The sequence below is a fragment of the Pyrgilauda ruficollis genome, unplaced genomic scaffold, assembly GCF_017590135.1.
Source record: "Pyrgilauda ruficollis isolate IOZ18807 unplaced genomic scaffold, ASM1759013v1 scaffold10, whole genome shotgun sequence".
NCBI lineage: Eukaryota > Metazoa > Chordata > Aves > Passeriformes > Passeridae > Pyrgilauda > Pyrgilauda ruficollis.
Window position 1 is genome coordinate 13,701,621 of NW_024508101.1, and position 27,977 is coordinate 13,729,597.

Genomic DNA, 27,977 nt, shown 5'->3' on the forward strand with positions numbered 1-27,977 from the left:
GCTAACAAGTTATTCCTTTTTTTATATTTCCCTATAGATTTCTAAATGTAAACCACAACATTTGGAGACTCCAATTGCCTGTGACATAATTCGATTAAGCTGCATTTAACATTTCATTGGGTAACAAAGTATATCTATCTTTCTAAGGCCCCATACACTTAATAGCAATAAAGAAAAGTCAATGAATCAACTCAGAATTCAAATTAAATTCAGTCTAAAAATGTAGGCTTTGAGTTAAACCACAAAGAGAATTCTGGCAGGATTAAACAAAATAGGAATGCTGAGGTTACCTTTTAGAAATTGACCCTATAACATCAGAAACCTTCTTTAGGAATTCCTAGAGATTTCTACTGATGTGCACTGAAATTGTGTCAGTGGGCAAAAGTCCGTGAAATAAATAAGAGTGACGAGCTGAGGCTGTACCTAGATATGAGCTGGATTGACAAGTGAGGACATATCTTTGTACTCATAAAACTAGATTTCTCTGCTTTGCTTCTGGGAACTCTGTTCAAGCATTAACTAAGTTTTCTTTGTGCACCTTAAATTTGTACTTGTAGCAAAGGAAATCAATACTGGTTTCAGATATCAGTACAAAGACATTTCAAGCCTTTACAGCATTCTGACCATATAAAGGAAAAATATCCTGTCCTGCCATAAATCAACGTGGAATTCAAGAACATTCTTATCTTGCCAATCCCCTGCTCTAAGGGCTGTGTCCATGGCCATCAGCAGGATGCCTCACTCCCTGGGTAGGTCAAACTGTTTTTACACTTACAGAACACCCTGTCATTGAAGTCCATGAGACAAGAACAATGATGGTGGGATATCTCACTTACAAGACTCACAAGCAGGCTCAAACTGCATAACTCCAAGCTTTCTGAAGCCAATGGGGCTATTTTTTTGTTTTCCCCAAAAAAGATGTGTGGAACAAGTGACAGTAAAGTGTAGCTAACTGGTACATACATGAATGTGTATGAATAACAGAGGCATACTTAAACAGACTACAGAGATAAAAGAAAAATTCAAAAAGGAGAAGAGCAGTAAATTTCTCCATTAGCTTGATACAAGTAAAGGCATACTCCCAAAGATTAACTTCTGTTTTGACTTGTAGTGCAGCAGGTAGGCGAGCTTGCCACAAAAAGCATTTTCTATTTTGATCCCAAGGCATTTTGACATTACTTTCAAAACAATATCCTTGATAAGTTATGGCCTGACTTACTTTGTGCTCAGACTCAGCGTACTGACATTGCAGAGTAACATTCCAGAAGCTGGAGTGAGGATCAGCCCAGAAGAGTGAGAATTGGACCAAGATTTTTGCATTTACCTTACAGTGTGATTATAAGAGGAAAATACTGACCTGAACTTGGATTTTGAGATGGTTTGACTAGAAGAAAAGGAAAATACATTTTTAAGAATGGGGAAAATGTAATTAACAAATTCATTTCCTTTAGAATTTTGCATTGGCATTACACATACATAAAACAAACTTTTAACAAAATGCATTGTGAATGCTGAAAATCTTTTGTCTGTTATTTATTTTCTGAAATACCATTTCTAAAGACTTACAAATTTTCTTAGGGAAAGAAAGGAAATCTCCTTTAAAACTCAGTAAATAAACCTTGAATAAACATGTAGAATCTGCCTGGAAGTCATGAAAATCTGAGCAAATAAATACTGAACACCATGGGTTATAGACATACTTCCATATATTGAGTTATTCTCCAGGTAATGCACAATTTAACAGAAAATATTTGGTTGTACATGTCATTAGAAACTTCCTTTCTTTTCTTATAATTTTGGACAAAAATAGTATTTTATAAAATCTTTCAGGAAATCACAATTCCACTCCAAGCTGAGTTGAATTGCTTTATACCATCTTAACCTGAGAATTTTAGGAGCGCTTTAATACTCTTATAATTGGTCTAATACCAACCCCCTGCAAGTGCCATACAAAGCCTGGCTATTTCAAGGCACTTTTGGCTAAACAAACATTGGGGAAAGAAGGACCCTTTGGAACGCTGAGGTCCTCTGAGCTGATGGGGTGGGAGCTCAGCATTTGGTGCGCACTCACCACAAGCTCCCGCAGCACGCCGGGCTCTCCCCTTCCCCGCTGACGTTCTCCGTGTTCACCGACTCGGTCTCGCTGGTGGGCATGCTCGCTGTGGGGACACAAAAGTGCCTCAGAGCCAGCACCACGCAAGGCATGGCACAGCTGGCATCTCCTGGCCTGTGGCAAGAGTGCCTCCAGCTCTGCTAAGAGCTTGGAAGATCTGAGGAGTTGTAGATGAAGTCGGACACTTCATCAGTCCTCCTCTCTCACCGAAAGGAAGCACGCAGAATTCCAGAGAGAATGGTGGCTTTTTTTGGTTTTTCTTTTTCAAGGTAATAGCTTACAATTCACTGCAGAGTATAAAGTGGAGGAAGTTTGTACAAAGAGTATGCTACCCCAGCAAAGAAATTAACCTGAGCTAGATTCTGAAATTTTTCACTTTGAGAAGTGTTCTGTTAACACTTTGGAGGTGCTTTACAATTGAAGTGCTGTTAAAAGCTCGCTGATTCCAAGAAATATCATCAAACTTCTGAAAGCAGGAACAATCACACCATGGTCACACTGACCACTCTTTGCTTTTACTGACATTCTTAATTATTGAGGCAAGATGCCAGAAGGTAAATGTGCCTGCAGATACAGTGTGAGCAGCAGGCAGGAGCAGGGGAATGGGAGAATGGTCCTTCAAAGCATGATGAGAATTATCACCAATAAAAAGGGGAAAAGTACATTTGCCACAGAGTGAATTACTGCACATATAGTGGATCATTACTGAGTGGTTAGCAATTGTAGCCGGTTGTTTTAATAAAAAGGGGAAAAGTACATTTGCCACAGAGTGAATTACTGCACATATAGTGCAGTGTGAGTGGTTAGCAATTGTAGCTGATGTTTTTTTTAGACAAAACTCATTTTCAGCTGGGTTATCACCATTTTTCTGCAAATCAGCTGAAATATAGAGGGAGGACACCTTATGTCAAAAGGTGTTAGGAAATGATGAACAGCCAAAGATCTCAGTACTTCCTAGAGGAGAGCACTGCAAAGTGAGCATGAAAGGAAAACCTCAGGAACAAGTGAAGGGTAAATTAATGTTGCTGATCTATACAGTAGAAATACCATTTAAAGTAAGAAACATAAGAGAGGTGCAAGATGCACTGAAATTACTATAGAAGAGCAAGAACAAAAGTAACACAGAGCATTCTAAGGTATTCTGGTGTGTACCTTCCACTGTTCTGATGGATTGCTTGGTTGGTTTATTTGATTTGGTTTGTTGGGAAGGGTTTAAGCCAATGTCTGTGAACTGACAGTACTGAGGGCAATACACTGCCAGCTTCTGACAGGGAAATCTCACTATTTTGGTAGCCTAAAGGATGATATGAGATTTAAGAATCAGACCCTGAATTTTCTGATTTTTGTACAAATCAGGTACAAAGTGATAAGTGTTAGGAACAGTCTCTCTTCACTGCCTCTACACTGCCTCAACACCGACATGAAGGCAGAGGGGAGTGGGAAGGGCTGGTTTGGTTCCTGTGCCCATCAGTCCCATCCAAGCTGGAGACTGACAGGTCTGTGCAGGCCAGGTACTCAGCTACCCTTTGCAAGAGCTGAGAATCTGTCCCCAGAAGCAAGTCACTGTTACATGGAATGCTAAACAGAGTGGCATAACAAAGAAAGATCCAAAATGTCCATGCAGGTGTTTGAATAAACAAAGCACTTCAGGCAGTAAGCACAGCAAAACCTTCTTTCACAAGGTTCTTCTGTTCTGATGATTCTTTTAAAATATTACTGTAATGACTTTATATATTATAAGTCTCTGGTTAGCACCTGCAAGTGTCTCAATTCTAATATTATGCTTCCCTTTACAAATCAGTTTTAAAACAATGAATTTTGCTAGTCCTGTAAGAACTTCACAGCTTACAGTCAGAGTTCACAAGGAATTTTTCACTCAAAAGTAAAGAAAACAATCTCTCACGTTCAAATTCAACTATTAAAATTTCAAAGGGTCAAAGAAAAAGCAATCACAAAATTATTTCAATCACAGTCTCAGGGCTTCAGAACTAAGAATTTTTATTTTAAAATGCCAGTGTAATTTGAAATAACTATAAGTATATATAAGTATACCCTGTCCGGTAAAGAACTGAACTGGTTGCCTTGCACCAGGTGACTTGACTACTGTTAGAAATCACAGCATTACAGTCAGCTAATGATGAACATTTCAGCACTTGTGATGAGCAGCTGCAAAATAAGAGTGCTGAGGTCAAAATAAGAGCTGCCAGGAAAACACAGCTAGGCCTACTTCCATGATTATTGCATATGTGCAATGTGTCCCACACTTATATTTCAAATTTATCAACCCTTCTGTCCCCTGAAAAAAAAAGGTACCTAGAATCCAATTCTTCATAAACTGTCATTCCACTGAGTGACAAAAAAAGCTACATTTAATGTAAGTAATGCAAGTGCATGTAAAAGTGAAGTACTGTAATTCTAACTCAAGTCTACCCTGACTTTATGTGTTAGCCCACAATAAGAAATACCAGCCCCTTTTGAACACAATTATTTGAAGAATAAAAAAAGTAAAAATATCTTTGTTCCTATTGAAGTGAATGTCAGTTCTGCTAATTATTAAATACATCTGAATGTTACTGTTTCCGACACCACAGGGCTCTTGCTGCATCTCTATCAGTGACTTGCAGGTGCTGTATTACAAACAAAAGAGGGAAAAAAAGAGAACCAATTCACATTAGAAACTCAGCTGCCATTATACTGTAATTTATATGTCAAAATTGAAACTTGACAAAAGCACTGAGAAAGGCACCATGTGGAAGTCCAGCTCCAGCAATGCCAGCAAGTAATCAGGTCTTTAGCCAGAAGAAAAGAGCAGCACTGCATGTCCACATCCACTCTGCTAATGCAAGCAACCTGCCAGGTCCCAAAACAACTCAGTTCCATGGCCACAGCTCCATAAGGGCAGGTGGTGTCCATGAGGCAAACACAGCTCACAATTTTGAGAGAATTTTGAGAGACTGATCTCAGCTCTGAGATCTGTAAACTGGCACCCCAGTATTGAAAGGAAGATGCCAAATTTTGTCTTTTATTTGTTCACCTTTTGCCCTTATTTTACTGGTATTCTGGAAAGATTATCTAGATTTTGAGATCTAATAATCTCTTCAATCAAGCTAACTGGTTTCAAACAAAAGAATGCTTGCATTAGACAATATAAGCAACCCATACAGCATGCAGCTTAGTACTTTCCTGAGTGGATAGAAAAGAGGTCAAATACATCAACTACTACATTTTGCTTCTGTGGATAAGAATATAACATGAGAAAAACAATCCATTGTATTCACAAGGTACTCTATGGAGTTTTCAGACTTTGGAGCAGGGATTTCCAACTCGACTCCAGGATGTAACATAACTAATACACAGTGAAGAGCAAGCCACTGTCTATCAGCAATGGTGTGCCCTTGCCAGCTAGAATTAGAAGAAATAAGTTCCATAATCCTGAAATACAATTTCGTGTCACTGTAGAATCCAGAAGCAGGCTAAATTACAGCCTGAATTACTGAATTGTGGTTACAAGTATTATTGTTGGAAATGTTTTCCTCTCTAATGTAAATGGCTAAAATTTTAACCTGCTTCAACTTCAACTGTGCATTTTCACACTGGTGCATGTTGGGCACCCTTGTGGTTACATGTGCTGAAGGAAAAGTGCTGCAGAAGTGGAGTGATCTGCACAGCTCATCAGTACTGGCTACTGCAGAGAATCTTGGCATTATATTAAACTGGCAAAATTTTAGATCACTCTTAAAAAAATTTCATGCTCTGTTTGCTAGTAACAGCCAACCAATTCCTTGAATTGCTGTTTCCAAAATTTTCCTAATTCTTTCTCAAATTAGTACATAAATTTTCTGAATTCTTTTTACCAAATCTTTGAGGTAGTCAAACAGCAAAACATAGTGGAAAAAAAAATCCCCAAAGTGGCAACATTATCTTTGCAAATTCATCTCAAATTTTCCCAAGTCTGCTGTATACCCAGAAAACACTTCAGAAAGAAGTGGCACTATCTCCTGTGACTGTGAAGCTACTCAGGGTAAATTCAGTTTAAGGAGAGTCTGCTTGGAAGACATCCTTCATGATAGTGTAGCAAGATATCTTTTTTCATAGTGCAGATTTAATGTTGCTGTAGATCATTCTTATGGCCTCTCTCTTTTTATAGGCAGCCCATGGAAAAGCAATATAAGGCTGGCTGCATAGCAGTGGAAGGAGAGCAAATAAATTGGGTTTTGTTAAAGTAGCATCACTCAACCAACCACTTGTAGGCTGAAGGATGACACTGAGAACCTTGGGAATGTTGCATATTCTACACATATGTTGCTTTTAATGGACATACAGGTAGAGGGAATACAAAGAAAAATATTCAGTGTGGTGTTTTTAATCCAGAAGCAGTCTAAGCTTCTACTCCTCAGATGAGCACAATCATCTCAGGAAGCAATAAACTTAGGCCATCAATTTGTACTTTGGAAAAACCCTACTCACAAAAGGGGCACTTGCCCTGCGAGGCAGAGGAATCCAAGTCAGTGCCCATGAGTTTGGGAATGCCTTTGGCTTGCAAGGTCAGGCCCCAGCCGCGGCACGGCAGCCACTGCCAGCAGGTGACAGCAGGTGCCAGGCAGTGCCAGGCTGGTCCTGACAGACATCAGAACCTGAACCTGCTCGTTTAAGGGCTGTGTCAAAATACATAGTTCCAAGTAAAATTGCAAGTGTCTTCTCACAATTTTTACAGGAAAACTGTTTCAGCATGCAGAGCTGAGTGAGCTGTCAGACAGTGATATGTATTCTATATGTAACAGCTGCACAAACAATTTCAAGCAGACTCAGTGTTTGTACAAAATTAGTCTATCAGGCCCCAACAATTTCTGACTTAGAATTCTGCATTCACTAAAGTAACTGGATGAGAGTTTCAGCCTCATTCTGGGCCACAAGAAGAATTGTTAGGACAGCAAGAAATCCAGTTGGTCAAATAACTTAGTTGCAGACAGGACTAAAACTAGATCTCTAACTACATCAACTGTGCTCATGTCAAAACAGAACATTTGCCAGTATTAAAACAGGCAGATTTGAAAATAATTATCATACTCTAAACTTCCTGTCCATCTCCAGTGTGGGTGGGAAAAGTGAATGAAGCAAATTACAGAAACAAAACCATCAACAGCAAAAGGAGATACAGAAAAAGCTTGTTGTGCTTTGTTAGATTCTGTATCACAAGTATCAAAAGTCAACAGTAATTGTTATCATCATGCTGTTCTAAGCTTACACTATGGTGCATTATAAAACTTGTAAAATACTTTTATTACTTTCTTCATGCCTAAATTTAAAATATATTTTTGATCTGGGTTACCTGACTTCTGAAAAAGAAAACCTATTCTTCAAGAACAGCCACAGACAAAGACACTTCAGTGGAAATGTTGAATGGATTAAACACTCTGCTTTAGGGAGGTAGAGCAGCACCTCTATTTCAAACATGCACTTCAACCAGGAGGAAGGTCTGCATGCACCAGGGGTTCCATGCTAGAGGGCTGTGCCTCGGTTACAGAAATGCAAACAGTCTGTGCTCCCGAAAGCTACCACATCCAATGCAGTATGGGCACAAAAGAAGAGTTCAACTGCAAATCCGAGCACGTTTTACCATGTTTATTGGAAGAACGGCCAAAGCAGCTAAGCCTGCTTTTCTTCTTGTCTTCCATTAAGTCAGCCAGTGTAAGCCCTGGGGAAGCACATGTAATCCCAGCAGTGACGCGGGAGGTGGCAGCAGTCGCAACGCAAAAAACAAAAACGTGTCCGTACACACAACACAGGCAAGGTTAGGCAAAACAGACTGACATCACCGGCAGCACAACTGATCACAGCTAAACCCCTCACCTCTCACGGCTCCTCGCATTCTGAGCTAAATTCGCAGTGCTTTGAAGGCAATGGAAGTTTTGTTTTTTTTCATTGGCTTCAGGATAATCAGCTATTGGTTCATAATAAAGACTTCCAACTTTCACTAAAGGCATGTTTACAATTCTAGTAATTAAAAGGTATTCTGTTATTCAACAGCAATGAATACCTGCCCATTATCAGCAACAGAGATGTACAAATGCATAGGGTTTATAAATAAATTACTTAATGACTTCTCTGATTAGAAATTTTCAAATGCTGGGGGGGCATTGCAGGAACCTCCACTACAATTTTAAACGATTACGTGAGAAACTATTAATCACCGACTTAACCATCTTTGAAATCTCTATCTTTGCCTGCCACAGAAATCTTGTGTATCCTGAACCCAGAGCTCTTCTACATCACTGAAGAGCACCATTGTGATCATCCATCTCCATAAACCAGCAGTAATCTGGATCACCCAAAGGTTTAGATTTTCAAAGCAGGGACACAGTTGCCTAGAAGCCTAAAAATCATTATTCTGACTATCTTGGGACCCATCTCTACTTCATGCTTCCAAGATGGCTCAAGAAAAAAACATCACCAATATATTTCAACTAAATTTATTACCTAAAAATATCTGAAATGCAAGGAGGTGGAGCAACTTGGCAACCCTTCCTCCTTTACAGGCTGTTGCAGTTGATATTAACATTGAAATACCAAGCCACATTTAAGGACATGTGCATAAATCCAGGACTGCTAGGAGATTGCCTATCCACTGTAAATTTCTACACAAAAGCATACATGTTTGCCTGAAATTAAATTCTTGGCATTTCTCTTAAAGATTTTAATTACTTTCCTTCTATTTTCACTCTGCAAGTCTCCTACAATCTTTAACTTTGCCTAAAGCCATACCTAAATTAACAGTTTAGACTTGAAAGTCCTTTCAAACTCAGTAGATGTGCAAAGTATTTTTTTATCTGTATGACCTCAAAGCTGTTTAAGGAATACCAGAGCAAATGAGGGTTTTTTTGCAGCCTATTAAGAAACATTCAATTTGAACAGGACAAAAAATGTTCCCTGGATTTCACCTGTAAACCCAGTCCACTGGCACCACGGCTGACAGCCCAGTCATCCAACACCCTATGCAAACTCAGCATCACCTACAATTCTACACAGCAGCCTTGTACAAAGTGTATTTACTCCATAAAATGTGCCATTTTTACATCTCAGGCTTAGGATTTTATACTAGTACTCAAACCCACAGTTTATGCACTCCTTCCACACATTAGTAGCAATAACTAAGTATAGTGAATTCTGGCTTTTTTTGCTCTGTTCTAGATAAAAATTCTATTTGTGCAACACATTTTCCAATAGACATAAATTATTCCTTTTCAGTGGTGCTGGAATCAACACCAACCCACAGTATCCCTTGCAGCCTCTCACAAAATCAGTGTTCTTCCAGCCAATAACACAGTTCCATACTCCCATACTCTGCTGTTATTGTGAACTAATGGACTAATAAAATTCTGAAACTCAAAGATTTTTAAAAACTACTACTATCTCTGCAATACAGAGAGAAGTTGAAAAACAGATACTGTAATATCAAACCACATTTTTGTCACTTACTGCACCTGGAAAGTACTGTGACTTAAAAGAACAGTTCACAATAAATTAGCCACACTAGAAGAAAAGCAATGGCAATAATGTATCATTTAAACACAGAAAATACTACTCTGAGTTGTGTTTGACAAACCTTTTACTCTTTAAATACAATATGGTATCTAAATGAACGCATACCATGACTTTCCAGAGCATAACATTAATAACAAGCATGATAATATATACTGAAATTTGGACTTTAATCTTAAACCTAGTGTTACATCAGTAACCACATCCTGAATCTGTGTTCTCATTTGTGTACCACTCTAAAACTTCTCACGAAAATTTTAACTGCTACTCTGCAATCATGACAAAGAGGCTAAAATAACCCCTGCTAAATTATGACACTAAAATACTGCTGTTACTAGAATTTTCAGATATATAAAAATCAATTATAACTTTTATATTTTTTACAGTATCATGAAATTAACTTTTTCTTATCCCTTAGGACTCAGGTTGGAAGTACAAGAGGATCACTACAGGATAAATTACCTGGTTTTAATAGCCTACTGTCAAATAAATACATCATAAATTATATTTCTTAGTGTCAAGTGAAAATCCCACAAGATTTCATTTATTGCACATCCAGTTAAGACAAGCAGTAAAACACCTTCCCTATTGTATTCTGAATATCAAAAAGAAAGACCCAGAATGTCATTTTCCTATTTCAACAACAACAACAAAAAATCCACAGTATTAGCACAAGGTTATTTCTTGACTGTAACTTTGGCCATATTTTTAAGCTTTTTATATCATTATTATTTCCCTTGCAGGCACCCACAGAAAAACACATTCTAAGGATTTACAATGAGACTTAGTGGCACATGGCCTCTCTGTACTAACTCTTTCCAGAACACAAATAAAGCAAAGTTTATAAGTCTCAGTAGTGACTGAATGCAGACAGTGATTCATACATGGACACCCCAAGCAGAATTTTGTTGTAAGATTCCAAATTACCTTCCGTGACTCAGCATCTCCATATTAACAGACGACTGCTCTGCTAAGGAGCACTTCTGCAAACTGGGAGAGGGAAAGCACTGGCCAGGCTGCCTTCCCTGCAGTGTAACACCCCCAGGAGGAGCCAAACTGTCCCCACAGAGTAGAGAGGAAGGAATACGTACTGTTCCTCTTGCCTTCTTCATCAGCCTCTTCATCATTCTCAGGGTCAATGTCCTCTGCCTGGGTAATCCAGTCTAAATATCCCTTCAGGTCTTCTTCAAGCTGTTGTTTTTCACGTAGCTTCTGAAAGTCCCCTCGGGCCTTGGCTTTTTCTCTTTCTTTGGAAAATTCTCTATCAAATGCAGATAAAGTAGAAAAAAACAACTGATTGACAAACCCTCTGGTATTTGGATCAAAGTCTTGACGCTGCAGATTAGCACAGTGACATAGAAAATACACCAAAGATTGGAGTGCTGCTTTGAAAACAAGGTAGAGGTGCAAAGAAGTCATGGCAAATCACTACCACCTTACATCCCAACTTTCAGAGCTTTTATGATTTAATCAAAAATTAAGCAGTATTTCTGACACTCCTCATAAGGGAAGAGTCTATTCTTCTAATTTAATTACTGCTCTTCTATACAGATCTCAAAATTTCTTTTATCTACAAATAGAAACTAGCTTCCAATAATGAAGCAATTTCACATCTAAGTATTACATTTTAGTGAAAAGAAAATTCTGGTAGCCCATTCTAACATACTTTCTCTCCCAGCCACAGTTCATTGGCCATGTTCAAACATACAGAACCCCACTACTGGGCTCTCCCTTAACAATATCACACAGACACTCCTGTGCTGTTGCAAATTTGTTCCCTGCAACAAAACTTAGAAGTCCTCGCAGATCAGAAACAGAAACTTAATCCTCTATATCTCACTGCTCCAAATCTCAAGACAGTGTATTGGACTGTCTATCCAGTTTAGTTCATGATTAGGATCAATCCCTGAATTATCATGGAATGATAATAAAAATAATGAAATCATGCTCTTGGATGAGGAGATTGGATAAAATTACCTCCTAAGGTCTTTTTCAATGTGAACTACCCCATAAATCTAAGATTCCCTGAATGGCATATGACTCAAGACAACTAACAAATATATTCTCCCCCCACAACATCTCACATGCCAACATTATTACAACTTTTGGTGTGATCCACAGCTCCAAATGAGAAACCCCCTCTGCTACAAGGACCAACACATTCCAATTTATCGGAGTATCAATATGTAGTGTTAGGGGCAGGCAAGGATCTTTTGGACTGCATATTAAGTACTGCATTCTAAATACAATTCAGTATTTAAAGTTAAGCTTGTTCTGACTAACATGTTAATCATTGAAGGGTTTGGGCTGGGAAGGACCTCAAAGCTCATCCCATTCCATATTCCTGCAGTGGGCAGGGACACCTTCCACTAGCCCAGGTTGCTCCAAGCCCTGTTCAACCTGGCCTTGGACACTTGCAGAGATGTGGCAGCCACAGCTTCTGTGGGCAATGTGTACCCGGGCCTCACCACCCTCACAGGAAGAATTTCTACCCAGTATTGATATAAACTGCCTCCATTCAGTTTTAAGCAGTTTACCCCTTGTCCTATTGCTACTCACATTAATCTTAAAAGAGGGCTTAAGTTAAACTTTAAGAAAAGGCTGAGCAATTTCATTTACCATGAATTTGCAAGTCGTTTATTTATTGGAAAAGTTCGCTTCAAGATATTCCCTTGTTAATATGCTCTTAAGGGGAAATTTATTGAACTACTCAATAATACCCTTTTTCAAGTGGAAAATATTATAAAATTAGCATAAGACAAAAATATTTTAAGGTGAAACAATTAGCAATAAAAATATTGCCCTAAGAAAGTAGAACAGAATAACAGAAAGTCTCCGTTTTTCAAAATAATATTACAGTTTGATGACATACACTGTTTGTTTAGAATTGCAAAAGCATAATCTCTCCAGGGGGCTTCTTATTTATTTTTACTAGCTTTTTCAGTCTTTAAACATGTCAGAGAAAAAAATTTAGTATTTAGATTACATCAGTAAATTTAAGTGTTGAGCTGTTTACATACAACTATAGAGATGCTGGAGGGTTTTCTGATGTTATGTTACAGAAGTTACACAGCTTTCTGCTGCAAATGCCAAGAGGCAGGCACTACATCTTTTACAGCTGAGGACTTAATTCAACAGCATTTCAGCTTGGCACACGGGGATCATCCTGTTCCATCTGATGGCACTGTAATGAAGCTGAAGAATGCCAGTGCTTGCTTTGCATTTGCTACCCTTCACCTCCCATCCAGGACGAGATCCTGCAAGAAGCCATCTCCTCACAAAAATGCCAGTGAAAGAGAGAGCTCTGAAGATCTCTCTGAAAGATAATCACTCTTAAAAATAACCAGAGTAATTTCACAATCAATAAGGAACTGTTTGGGTTAAGGAATACCGGGTTTAAGCTTCTCTCAGAGAGAGGATTAGAGACTGTCCTTTACACCTGACTGAGGCAGTGCACCCGTGACTCACTTCCCCCAGGCAGGATCTCTGGAGAAAGAGCTATCATGGCAGAGTAGGAAATGAGAAGTAACAAGCCTTGCTGGCTTTTACGAAGAATTCATGTGTTTTTCATTTAAAGTCCTTCAGGTATTTCTCATTAATTCAACCGAGATGTCATGCGTGAGGGTGAAGTAAAACAAAAGTTGCTGTTATTATATAGAGTGAAGTGAATGAAATAATTTTTTAACTAATCAGCTGGCAAGGCTGATACTTTGAACAGAACTTCACCCATGGCTGAACTGCTCTTTAACTTCACATTAAAGCAGCTGTATGCAGAGAATTAAAACTAGTTTTAATATACACAGCTGATTCTGACCTTTCCCTTTAATACTGCACAGAAGTCAGATGCTGCCTTGCTACAGGCTGCTGCCATTTATCAGTAGGGGGAGATGCAAGGGTGCTTATTTCTGTGATATTTAAAAATTTCAATTTTATTTTTAAAACTTGACTCTGTATAAGGAACTATAAAACATGAGAAGGATATTTTCTTCACGGGAGGGAAGAATCTGGCTCTATGGTATTTTTTTTTCTATCACATCCACAATGAAGGGACATTCCTCAGACACATATGTACATACTACTTTTAGGGGAATGCCATAAATAAGAAAGAAGAATTTAATAGAACTGGAAAGTAACGAATTTCCTGTTGGCAAAACAAAAGTGTCTCTTTTCTTTGGCCAAGAAATAAGTAATTTGAAAAAGGTGATGAGGGTGAGAAGAGGGGAAGATGTTGGCTGTTTTAAGCTTCTGACAAAGACATCTGGACAAAAAGATACTTGAATATTTAGGTAAAGATACATAGACATTGGCTGATCTCCTGGAAGGAGAACTAAGAGAGCTGCTTGTGCAGCATTTCATGTCTGTGGAGTGGGAAGGGTGGGTCCAGGGCAGAGAAGAAAATCTTTCAGCTCTGCAGGCAACATAGGGACTGACGTGGTCAGACTGAACTGGCCTCCCTGTCATCAACCCAGCACTCAGGCCAGCAGCCTCTGAAGCTGACAGGCTCAAGAAACTGCACATTAATTGCAGTAAGAGGACTTAAGCTCTGTAAATATTTGGTTTCACAAATGCCTGTGCTAAGAGCTAACTTTGAAACACGTATTTCATTGTGATTTGATAAAATGAGCTGGATCTGATATTTGAAAGTATTTTGTGCATCTGCAGCACAGTAGAGACATCACTTGCAAAATAAAGCATTTTATGGAGACTAATTTACATAATCTCATTTACTTTTAGTGATAACTAACCTACTATATAAAATTCAGGGTTTATTTCTGTTGCCCAAAAATTCATTTTCTCCTAGCAGAAAGATGATCTCATTTCTCTGTTCAGGCACAACACCATCATCATCAATGGTTGTTGAGGCAGAAGCATATAAAATGCAGAGCTTGAATTCATGCTTCAGCAGTCTGGGGTAATCATGCCAGATTTTTCTTTCTTCAGCAGAGTGAAATAACCCCTGCTGGTATGCATCAGTCGGGAATGGCTCGATGCAACAAGGTGGAAGTGGCAGCAGGGAGTGCCTGCTGGGACTCAATTACATCTCCCTGGTTCTCACACCTTCATTTACAGGCAGGGTCATATTAACCAAAAATCCTAAGGCAATTTGTTGAAATGCTTTTGGTATACTCTCCCTTCTCTCTGTATACTCACAGATATAATAACTAGAGACACCTCTACCAGCCTCCTACCAGCTGAAAGCTTTCCCATGCTAAAGGCCAGGGACATTTATCAGGGGGCCTGTGCAGCAGCATGAGTTTTGCTGAAACTCCTGTGTGTCTCTAGGCATTGGCGATGGGAAACAAACAGGTGCTTTTGATATCAGAGCAAAAACCAGGCCACAAATCCTTTGCTAGCCGTATTCCTGCCCTTTTGTGTCACTGCAAATGCAGTGGGAGGGAGAGTGAATCCTCTGCATACAGAGCTCACTGCACACAGGGTCTGGTACATGGAAAGTGTTAAGCTAATTCTATATGTAGAACTGCCACCTAGACATCCCAGACTCATTTATTCACAGAGAACAGTCATATAATAACAAAAATGTACTCACACGAGTACAGTGTTGGCCACCAGACTTGCAGGAGAGGTTTCACACTGTGGTAACCATACCAACCAACAAATCAGCAGAATCAAGTCAGAGAACTAAAACTACTTCAAGTGTACATCTAAGCACAGACAGCAGCTCACAGCTGGGTGTAAAGTGCAACAGATGTGAAGAGACATAAAAAAGGTTAAGTAACATCACATCTTTAATTACAGGAGATTTGTATACATCATTGTCACCCCTTCTTTGAGTGGGGAAAAAACCTCACAGGCTGAACACTAGAATTACTACTGTAGGGCAAAACCAAATAAGTCCTACCAGGAATTTTTTTTGAGCAAGGAGCATTGGGCCCTTGATGGGGAAATGCAGACTGGTGTTACCTACCCATGGCTATGTCGATGCAGTTGGTTAGCAATTACTGAAATGTGCATTCAACAGCTCCAGCAGCAGCTCTGTGGAACAAGGGCCTATCCAGCCTTGCTGTGCCCAGGAGTGCTCTGGGATCATCAGCAGGAACAGGCAGGCAGAGAACCATTTGATAGAGCACCAAAACTGAGATCTGGTGTTTCAGATCATTGTTAATTAGATCTGCATATTAAGATGTGCCCCTCCTCTCCTGGGTCAAGCCCCATTTGCCTCAGGACTCTCTGGATTTCTTGGCAAAAGAAGGGGCAGGAGTGAGCCCAGAACCAAAGGTGCCATCACCCCACATCGGTTCGTGCCCTCTCTGTGGGTTGTTCCCTGCCTGGGGCTCCCCAGCAAGCACCCCACAGCACTAATCCCTAAAAAATCTTGGTGTGGTGAGTTCAGACAGGACTGAAATAAAATCAGGTCCCTCCAAGCTCTTATTCAAGACTACAGACCTGACTTTAGTGGTTTCTGTCTAAAGCAATCAGTTATTTACTGCTGTATACAGCTGAAAGTATTTGCTGATTAATTATTGTTAGTATATTCAACTGATAGATCAAATATAACATTTCCTTTCAATAGGGAAGTTTTACTTTCACCAGGACACAGAAATTAAATGAGCCTGCTTCAGCTTATAACTTCTTGAAATCTACAGCTAGAGTCCCTCTCCTAGTTTTCAATGTATATTCAGTTTATCTATGGGTAGGAGTTAAATTTTCAGCAATATTTTTTATTTTATATTTTTCACTAGGCATTCCTGCTGCTGTGAAAAGGAACACTGCCAAAACCAGTTCATTTTCCTTTTGCTGAAAGGCTATGGATGACAGTTTACTGCCATTTTCTATTTGGTGAATCATTATTCAAATGTCTTTTTCTATTATTTTTTTCCATATATACTGTAGACAACATTTCTTAGGTGTATAAGCTTATCTGCACCGACATATTTTATATATCATTAATTGACAAATATTGCTGGGAGATTGGGGTGGAGGAGTACACTTCCTTAGCTTTTAGAATCACTATGTATATGCATTGCAAATATTACTGGGGAAAACAAATTGAAAAAATTAACATTCCCTTAGTAACCTGCAAGATCACACATAGGAGGATGTAAGGACATGTCAAGCTTATGTTTTGGTGTCCTTTTGCAAGGCAATAAATTCAACTTATAGATTTATTAGAGTGTGTTTGAAAGGTTTTATTTGTTCCTGTGACTACCCAAAGAAATACTAATGCCTTGAGCAGAAAATGCCATCAGCAGAACCCATCTCCTAATGATAAGGACAATCTTCAGGAATAGATTATCATGCATCATTAAAAGCCATGCCTCTTGGTAAATAATTTATTTCCTCTGTTCATAGCAAACCAGTTTAATACATTCTGAATTACTGACATGCCTGTTTTAACTTCTTGGGTTGGTTTTTTTGGTTTTTTTTTTAACTTTTTACACTTTCAGGATGGATGAGTATCTCAATCCTGATCTTTGTTTGTTAACTTTCTAACTTAACCTTATAATTTCTAACTTTCAATTTCAGCTCACTCTTTTGCACCAATAGCCATGATATGTTCTGGTCTTTTACACTGGAATATCTGGAGCAGGCCTGTCCTGAGCTCCCAGTTTCTGTGCCTAGTATTTCATGCCTTCAGAGAATTCACTTTTAGAGTAATGTGAATACTTCTAAAGTAAAAAAGGTAAAAGTATAAAGAGTTTTTTAGAGTTTTTTGAAAAAGCTGAATTAACTCAAGCCTATGAATTCTCTCCATCCTTGTTATTCAAGAGAATTACTTAGGAAAAAAAATCTCCACAGTCAGCTTCCATGCAGAAATCACAATATTCACCACATGCAGATTCCATACACACATTATTTCTGTTCATTTACACTACTGATATTAAAAATATGAACTGCATTTTAAGAATGTCACCTTCTGCAAGCAAGACTGACACAGATCACCAGGAAATACTCACCTTCAGAAAAAGCTAGATGTAAAACAAAAGATCTGCCAAACCATCATTCTCATCCATTTTGCAGTATCTAAATACATCAAACATGCAGTGCACAAGAGGCATTACAGAACTACAAAGGGGCAGATGGTCACAGAATAACAAAGGAGTGCAAAGAGAAGAACTGAATATTTTACAACAACAAACAGATCAAAAACAGCAAACAGATTAAAATGTACACGGCATAACCTGATATAAAGGAAGTGACACTTTCATACAGAAAAGGTATTAAGCATTCAGATTCCACTTTCAAAATCTGTATGCAGAGCCATGCTTTTCAAGTAAGTTGGCATAATATTTGCATTCTTCATATTTGATTGGTTTAGTAAAATTTAACTTTTATCTGTGGATTTATCATAAACCAAGTTTTTGTGTTGTGGTTTGAAGAGTATAAAACATAAAAGCTAATAACTTTTAAATAAAACCAAAAAAAATTTATGTGTTATATACTCAATGCTTGGCTCAGAATGAAAAATATCTTTCTACTAAGAAACACAAAAACATCCATTGGATTTTACTAGTACATCAAATTTATCCAAAAAATTTAGACTAAACTCATAGCTCTAAAGAGAAACTATGGGGAAAATTGTTTATATACAACTGTCATATACTGCTTCAAATAAATCAGAGTAACAGTACTCCACACTGGCCCTTGTTTGTCAGAGTTTCAAACAAGTATGCCAGGACATTCTCTTCACTTCTCTACCAAAAATCAGTTTGCTATGATTGGTATCTTTTAGGAGCATCTCCTTTGACTTTCTCCTTGCACTTTCAATGTCAGTCCTTGGTGATATTTATACATCACGCGTCTCAGCTCTCCAGTGTCATTGTCTTCAGAAAGAAAACAAAAAATGGGAGTTTCAGGAAGGCTCTTTCATGTATTTAGGGCAAACATGGATTCAGACAATTCACCAAGCACCCTGAGCACTCAATTGACCCTGGCTGACACCATGGCAGAAAATAAATTTAGCAATTAATGGCTTGATGAATATAAGGAGATTTCACATCCCACTTTTCACTGCCATTTCTGTGCATTGAAAATCCAAGTGAAGGCAGCAAGGGTTGTGAGGAGCATTAGAGCTCTATGGATCACAGAAAACCTAGAAATCAGTGGTGATTTCTTGTCTGCAGAAAGGAACCCAAGGACAAGGGTATACCTCTTCCCTGTATTGGAATGGCAGCTAAAAAACTATTCCATGTTCCAAAAATATATGTATCATAATGTTGAAAACTTCACACAGTATTTTAAGGTTATTAAATCAAATGTTCATCTGATTCATGAAAGTATCTCTAAATTTCCATGACTTCAGGAAAAGAAATAAATATGTGCAACAAAACACCAAATTTGGTGTCGCTTTCCCTTCAGAATTTACCCTTAAAATAAAAAAAAAAAAAAAAAAAAAAAAAAAAAAAGCCAGAAAAATCTGAAACTAATAACAATTCAAGTCATGGAAGGAAAAACAGGAATATTCATTATCTGTTACCAGACATCTTCACAGGACAGGAAGAAAATTAATTGGTGCTTGTGATGTTCTTAAGAGCCAGAGAAGGAACTGTGAGAGCCTAATCCTGTAATGACTTCAGTGGAAAGGCCGGTCACACAGCAACGTTAGGTAACAGCATCAAAAGAAGAAATAAATTACACTGTAACCACCATCATTTATCTGTCCTTCTCCTTCTTATTTCTTTTTCCAGTGTGGCTGAAAGCTGGGCCCTTCATTTTGCAACAATTTACACATTTACACATTTGTCCTTGGAAGGACAAGATTAAATCTAAAAATCAGCAGTGTTGTTTTAGCATTGCCATTTTTCTTTTAAGCATCTGCTTTATAAAGCAAGTCTAGCAGCAGGTAAAACTATACTTTCCCTAGTTTCCTGTGTGCAACAGCAATCTTCCACAGATAAATGGCTAAATATTTTTAAAAGCATATTGTAAAACTACTCATCAAAGAAAAGTGCTCTTGTAATGAAGTTACAACAACACCTGGAAATCTTGCTTGCTTATCTGCTTTCCAGGAATATAATAATCATTTCATCATTTATTTCAGGAACAATGTGGCAAAACCATGAGCAGGGCTGCAGGCACTCTCAGCATCCTGATGACACCTTCACCTGCACTGTCAGGCTGCTTTCCACGCTAGGGAAATGTTTCTGTTGGCTGACAAAGGTGGCACAACTGGCCTGAGATTGCCAGAACAATATTGTTTGCTGTATAACTAAAACTCTATGCACACAACCATAATCATTTTCTTTTCAGCACTTGCATGATAGCTGGATCTTTTATATGTTTGTCAAAAAATATCTTTACCATAGACTGGAGTTTCCCAAGCTCAAGTGTGTCAGAAATCAGGACATGGCAAAGGAAATAGGGTTGCAACTTCATGTAAGAGAACTTTATAAAAAGAAAATCTGGTAAACTCCTGCCATAAACTACAGTTTTAAAGCACATGATACATGAACTGACATGGCTTTAGTTCTTGGCTGGAGCCTGGAGTGCACAAACCAACAAAAAGCTGTGGCAACCTCCCACTGACAGCTATATTAAATTGATACATTATTATTGATAAAATTATCAGCTCCTGGTGCAGGTTGTCACAGCAGCTCACAGCTCTACAACCCAAGAACCACTGAACACTGTCAGGGTGCGGCAACCACACTCTGTAAGGCAGGTCTTGAAGCACTTATTAAAAATATTTTGCCATATTTTGAGCAAAATATGCAACTGTTAAACATAAATAACACTCCAACTGCACTATGACTATTTGAAGAAAAGCAAATGTTGGTCTTTCAGAAAAAGACACTTGTATATAACAGCAGGGGAGGATATTTGTACAGGTTCACCGCCCATCTCTGTGCACAAAATCTTTTTCTCTGCAGGAATATTAGAATAAGGAGATTAGTGCCTCACTGAATGAATATTTTTGGCAAGCATGGTGAACGTGATGTCAAGACAGATACAGGCACTCGAATCACACAGTTCAGTCCAAAGAGCAAACACCAGTAGGATGACATAAGAATCTCAAGTGCATGCAAAAAAGCCATTGCTGAGAAGCTGGAGTCAATGCAGAGGCCATCTTACAAGTAGCAGTAGCATACACAATGTTAACTCAACTGCTTACCCACTAAGTACACCAAGAACCAGGTTAAGTACGAAAAATGAGCCAAGGATGATAAGACTAACAAAATAGATCCATGGCCACTCACATCCTATTGCATCATTTACCTGTAAAACGCAAGGAAACAAGTTATGATTCAGTCATTCATTAAACAGCAGAGTCCTTTTTGCAGCTGCCAGATCACGTAGGTGCAACACAAAATTTATGGCCTATCCAGATCTTTAAAAAGCGAATGAACAATTGTTTCAATTTACTTACCCAAATTTTATTGTAGATGTGAGGCTTTAGAGGATTAATTGAAATAACATCCAAATGAGTGCATGGGAATTTTTAGTCTTTTTCATAACTTTACCAAAAGGACATGAAGAATAGGTACTGATAGGTCTAAGCTCCAATTTTGGTGTATGTTATTTATAGGAGAGCTACAAGAAAACTTTTTGGGGTGCAATTAGAGGAGGAAGCAATAGAAGTTCATTAAAGGATATCATCCCAACTGAAGTCTCACCTGTATGAGATAACCTGTGTGTTCATGGCAACTGAATTCAGGACTCTGCCTTCATGATGAAAAAGGTGTATGCTTACCCGCTCAATACACCAAGAACAAGATTTAGTACGAAAAATGACCCAAAGATGACGAGACTGACAAAATACACCCATGGCAATTCAAATCCCATTGCATCATTCATCTGCAAGAAATAAGATGATCTTATAGAGTAGATCACTATATTAACAGCAATGAAGAGTCAGAGAGAGGAGAATTTGATCATTCAGATTAGATAACATGGTATGCATTCCTTCAGAAATCAAAGAAGAACAATGAGAGCAAAGAAGGCACTGGCCACATTCACTTTGCATTTCCAACACAAACCCTAAAACAAAATGCTGAGTGAAACTAGCATTTGGATCAGAAATATTATCAAACATAAATGGAGCACTGCAACAATTCTGATCTTTTTCCCTGCAGGAATATTATAGAATAAGGAATATTAATAATAACAGGAAAAATTATTTAAGCTGAGAACATGAACTAAACTTCAGACCTCCAATTAAGATGATGACCACAAAGTATATTGAAATATTAGGATTTTAAGTTCAAGTATATACTATCTACATGAATCATTATTTGAGAAAATAAAGGCAATGTGTATCTCAACCATACAAGCACTTTTTGTAATACAGAATTCCCACAATGTTTCCTGAAATAAAGCAGGCAAATACAGAGAGACATTTTAAATCAGTTCAAAAATAAATAAATGAGTCTGTGTAAAAAGCAGGAACACAATTTTAGGAAAACAAAAATTGGAAAACAAATTTTAGAAACACAATGGAAACATGGAAACATTCCAGGAAAATTTCTGAACATGAGTTATATCCAGATCAAGGTTGAATGAAATTTAAAACGTTGTTGAGGATTTTTTTTTAAGTAAGGTTGAAGTCACTGAGCTTCCAATACAATCCTTATAGACTCACACAAGGTTTTCCACTTGCTACTCATCATACCTATCAAAAGATGGACTTGTGAAACATACCCAGGGAGATCTAAAAAGGCCTATTCAGAAAAACAGATATTTTAAAACAGGGAAAATTGGTTTTTTTGTGTAGGATTCAGGGGCAAAAACACATTTTGATAAGTCACAAAAATAATTTGGATGTGAAGCTTCTTGGAAATAGCTCTTCTTAAAGAGGAATTATTCTGGCTTTTGTATTGGATTCTTCTTAAGATGTTTTCTAGCCATAAAAATTCAGCAGACAATAAAATTATGTATGGCACCGTAGAACAATCTAATTGCAAATCTGCTTTCTCTTCCGTGAGAGAAGAAGACCATTATGAGAAACACCATTATGTTTGTTGTATCTGAAATTTGTGATTTGGCTTTGAGCTCTAGTGACAGTCAAGTTTGACACCTCTCCTTAACATCTCTGTTGCAATAACCCACTAAAGATGGGAACAAACATTTTCCAAAATTACTACTTTTATTTTTTGCCCTGTCTTTTAATTAAACATTATAATCTCAGTTTCTGCAAGGGTGCCCTGTGGATGGTTAGACAGAAGCATTAAGTCTTTGCAGGTTAAGGCCCACAGGCACTTCTCTTCCATGGTGATCTGTGATAGCATCAGTTTATGCTTACTAAAGTAAACTAACCTCCCAAGCAACCAAAGGAGACAAGTTTACACAGCTTCTTCATGCACCTTTTAAAAGAGTCTGTGTATCATCCTTTAAAATGCTTTTTTAATTGAACTAAGGTACTGAAAAGTAACTTATAATTACGCTTGCTACAAAAAAAAGAAAGAAAATTTGAAAATACATATTGGATTTGGGATTTTTCCTCTTCCAATAAAACTGTATTTTGGAGAAATTAAAATAAACAAGGGTTATAGCCATTCAGCAAGATTGGCTTCATTACCTTCAAGAGATCCCAAGCTTTCATCGTTCAGTTCTGCAATATTCATATGGGAAAGTCTTTCACAATGCTGCCATTACACCTACCTACTACTTTCCTGGGCAAAGCATTCAGCAACCCTTGGCACATCAGAGGCCTCTGTTAAGGACAGTGGCTGTGAAGTTTTGGGTTTTATCACCGACACCCATTCTGTCAAAGCGATTCCCCTGCATTTGAGAGGTTTCAGCAATGAAGCCCCAAAGTTAATGAGTAGAACATCCCCATTGCCCAGACTGAATTTCTGCTTCATCCCAGTGGATGCTGCCCTTTGCAGGATTCAGGATGATCCCTTTCTTTCAAGCATAGGCATCTGACCTTATGTTTTAAGAGTACTATTTACTCAATGTTTTTTTTTTTTTTAAAGTATACTCATAATTATTTTATTACGTTAGATATTAGTTTGCTTCACAGCCCTGACTCATACCATACAGGTCAAGTGTTTTTCTAGCAATTTGATCAGAGCAAACATTTTAATTAAATTTCAAATACATCTGAATGCATTTTACATCTAACAACTATACAATTAGCAGACAGTTGTTTCCAAGTCACCAGAGCTCAGAGTGTAGACATAAATTCATCTGGTATTGGTGCCAACATTTTTCTGCTATGTATCATTTTGAAAAACCTGAGAGATTAATATTTGCAATTTTACTTTGAGCAGAGCTCAAAAAACAGAGCTCTGGCAGTCACTGCAACACAACTCCATGCTCTGCTTTTGCTCATAAAAAGAACATTTTCAGGCAGCCAGGCACTCTTAACTTAGTTACCCAGGAGCAAAGCTGAAACTCTCATGCTCTGTCCCAGAGGTTCTGTTAGTATGAGCAGCTGGGATTTGTATTCACTTTTTAATGTGAATAAAACATTTTTTAAAAATTCTTTCTCATTTATGCAGCTGGATTTCAAGCCCAATATTTTAGGCTAATCTATCTAGGACTAACGCTTTGTGAAGCAAAAATTGGCAACTGCAGCTAACCAGTACTAGAATAAATGCTTCACTTTGGGCAGATGCTGAACTATTTCAAAAGCATTCCTTAACTCAGGAACACCTGAACCTAGCAGAACACCTTGGAACAAATCTAAGATTGAATTCCGAAAAACTACTCAACAACTTCACCATGTAATTCTAGATACAATTAAACCCTAATCAAGTAATGCATTGTAATTTCTATTCATGAAATAATATTTCAGATTGCATTAATACAGGAGATCAAAGTACAGAAAGAAGTCGTCTCCTTTTGGAAAACTTTGCTCCTCATCTCATGCATGTCAAATGGCATTTTCCAGAACTTCCAATTAAAGAAAGATTAAAGGAATAGATTTGCCTTCTGATTAAAAACAGAGACAGAGCTTGGTTAATATATGAGAATAGGAAAATCTCCATCCTGAAAACCAAGATATAGTCATTTGAAGGGATTCATGCTGACTTCTCACCCAAAGTGCAGAATGAGTTAAAGTCACAAATTTCAGAAGATGTGCTAAAGTAACACCAGGAGTTCAAGGAGATCTCACATCTGAAATCCTCAGCAAAAGCTCTTGTCTTGCAAGAGTCTCCTGCCCTGTGGCTCAGGACGCCAAAGGAGGTGTCATATTCAATGGCTCTCAATGGACTCTTTCTGTCTTTTTGAGGCCATGAGGCTTTTAGCCTTCCAAACACCTATGGCAAGGACACCACCAAGCACCATCCTTCTTGCCCTTTGTCTTTTTAAAAGTGTAGTCTTACTATTTCAATGCCAGTTCTCAGCAGTTTGTCCATCACATCAACTAGAGGGCAGATGAGATAATGGACAATATGAAGGACAAAGGTTTCTTCAAATCCCTTCGTTCTGCTTCACCATAACAGTGGATTTGCACCACACATTATTTATTTGGCTCTTTATGTTTATCCATATATGTTGGTGAGTCTGCAATCTTGAAGCATTATCTTGAGCTGACTGGACAAACTTGATACAGTCTGAAATTGCTTCAAGTGGCATTTGGATCTTGTGAGCTGTGCTGCAGTGGGAGTCAACTATCATTGTAACACAGCATAAATTATCAGAGACCAAGACTGAAGTGAAAAAGGGGGAAAAGTCACATTTACTGCAGGTATAACCCTTTGTATTACACAGCAGCAGATGGCAAACTTCAACCTAAGACATCAATTAGAAATCATTAAAATATTATTTATACCTATCTATGGTAATTGTGAGTAAAATCCTCGTATGCAATTGCATGCAAATCAAGATCTTAACTTTTCTGTACACCTGGTATTCTTTTATTGAAAAATTGTCAGAAACTCAATTTGCAATCAATATGAGTTCTCTCTGGGGTTAATGATAAAACCTCTAACTCTGCATTTGTAGCATTAGAGATACAATGTACTGATACACGAACCTATTTTGATTTTCCACAGTGTTTCAAACTCTCTTAAATTTGTTGAATTTCTTAGCTTCCTTGGGTTTTAATTTTACCTTCCTCTTTTCATAACATGCCAACAGACACAAACCCACCCAACTGGTGGGTTTACTTTGTGCTAACTGTAATCTGCCTCATCAGCTTAAAAATTGTTCAGACTGACAAACTCAGGCTCTTGACAGGTGTAAAACTTCTGCAGACATCAGTATTTTATGAAGTGGGACTATCCCTGCATTCTTGGAAGCCTGGAAAGGAGGTTCACAAAACCCCAGATCAGGCTATTTATTCTACCCAGTGAAGAGCACACCAGAGAGGTCTTCAAAGCTGCCTGGCTTCAAAGGTTGTGTCCTGAGATATTCTTGGCTGAATTGGAGTTAAGTTTGGCTGAAGTCAGTTAAGCTGACTTAAAACTGGCTGTGCTTGAAGCACAGCACCCTCCAGGTTGATTTATAAAAGCATGGAATTTTATATTCCGTGTTCTGGAGTCAAAGCACTGATTTCCCAGGCACTGTCCTGGCTGGACTCAGCACTTTGTTGTGCTTCTGACACAGAACATGGAGATGCACTGAGATCACCCTTTGTTAAGGATTCAGCTCAGCAACACCTGGAAAATGAGAGTTCCACGGCACAGGCAGCAAGACAGGCCTACAGAGAAAGAGATCCCATTGAGCAGTGTAAAATTGTCACAGGACCTAGAGAGCCTCATAATTGCTTAATTACCTCTTAAATTTGGACTCTGTCTTCTGCATGTAAATTGTACTGTGCAATTGCATACAGGACACATATAAGTGATCCTCTCAAGATAAACCTCAACTTGGAAGACGCTGCTTCAGCTTAATGAATTTGAGCAAGCTGAACAGACCTCATTTTCTTCCTTCTGTTGGTTTCATCCAATCTTAGCAAATGAATTATAAAATTTTTGTATTCCCATAAAGCATTTACTCTTCGAAACAAGATTGTTTATAAATGTTTACTATGACTGTTTGGAAATGAGTTTAGATGCAGGTCTTTCATTCAGACACTGAATTGTATCTAATACTATTTTAGCTAATTCCTGTCTGTGGCATTCCATTAATCAGCTTACTGTCATTAACTGGGAGGAGGGGCTGGGCAGAAATCAAGTTAATTGTTCCAAGGAAAGCCAAGATGTCAAACGTGACTGTTAAGAAATTGTTTTATCTTTTTCAGATAATTATGCATCCCTGCTTAATCTGCAGAGCAGATGGACAGAACATGAACAGTGCTGCCTCTACAAAACAGTGACCCAGAGAAGGTTTGCTGTTGAGCACTACCAGGTTTAACAAGACTGTATTCCAGATATAACAAAATCCAAGTGTTGGACTCCTCTAATGAGTAGCAGTACGTTAATTTCAGATTAAGAATTTGTTAGTGCTTGTACGTACTTACCTGTATTGCCCAAACTAATTTCACAAAAAATTTATAAAATCAATGCATAGATTTGGCTTGTTAAATCTAAGGGCTCAAAAAACTACTAAAATTAAATAATAAATGTGATCAACAATGTGTTTATTTTTTAAATGATTAGCTATCATGTATGAAAATGAGAAGTTATAATATCTACACAGGTGCTCTGTACTAAACACCTTCTTTCTTTTGGGATCTGCTATTCCATCTATATATATACACCATACATTATAAAAAAATTGGATGTGTTTAATATTTGCCATATACTGGACACAAAAAATAAAAGTACAATGCATTTACTCTTTAGATAGATTATATAACATTGCTACCTTACTTTATGTAGCACCAACAAGCAAAACCTCAATACTCAGGTAGGTCTACATTTATCTACTAAATTGTTACCCTGGGACAGACTGGGAACTAGGGTTGTTATAAAATAATTGTTGGCTTCTTGCGGCAAAGTTTTTGAAAAAATCTCTAGCTGATAGACTAGTGGAATTCTTAGCACTACCCCAAGTTTAGCCTCTATTTCCCATCCAGTTTTGACCCAGTTTTTTTATTTAAAATTTCTGGGGAGAAATAAGAGGTTCTTCTTAGTATTTGCAATGATCTGTGACAAGAAATTAGTTCCACGCTATGACTGCAGTACAGGTCAGCAGTCAGCTGAGGCTGAGATACCAGATATCCTGTCAAAGCCAATCAAGTTCACCTCACGGGAAAGATATTTCCCTGTGAGTTAGTTTAAAATCCTCCTCCAGTGGGGTCATTGTGTTAAGATGCTAATTGGAAAAAAATTATACTATAATCATATATATATATATATATATATATACACGTGTGTGTGTGTGTGTGTGTGTGTGATACATATAAGTCACATCCTTTTTGATCCTAATGCAAACTTTTAATCTGTACATTCCTTGGCTTGGTAGTTCTGTTTACATGTCTGAATTTGATCATTCCCTTTTTTCTCTTTCTGAAATTAAGTCCTGTCTTTTT

At 38.0% G+C, this 27,977-nt stretch overlaps 1 protein-coding gene across 1 annotated transcript in view; it reads right to left on the bottom strand.

Annotated features, from left to right (window-relative positions):
* Positions 1 to 27,977, bottom strand: part of CACNA1D (calcium voltage-gated channel subunit alpha1 D) — a 171,051-nt gene that overhangs the window by 68,829 nt on the left and 74,245 nt on the right. The window contains exons 8-12 of the mRNA XM_041461251.1: positions 20,724 to 20,827; positions 10,744 to 10,913; positions 7,731 to 7,808; positions 2,072 to 2,159; positions 1,358 to 1,384 (exon numbers count right to left, since the gene is read on the bottom strand). Of these exons, the coding sequence (XP_041317185.1) occupies positions 1,358 to 1,384; positions 2,072 to 2,159; positions 7,731 to 7,808; positions 10,744 to 10,913; positions 20,724 to 20,827 (467 nt within the window). The remainder of the gene's footprint in view (positions 1 to 1,357; positions 1,385 to 2,071; positions 2,160 to 7,730; positions 7,809 to 10,743; positions 10,914 to 20,723; positions 20,828 to 27,977) is intronic.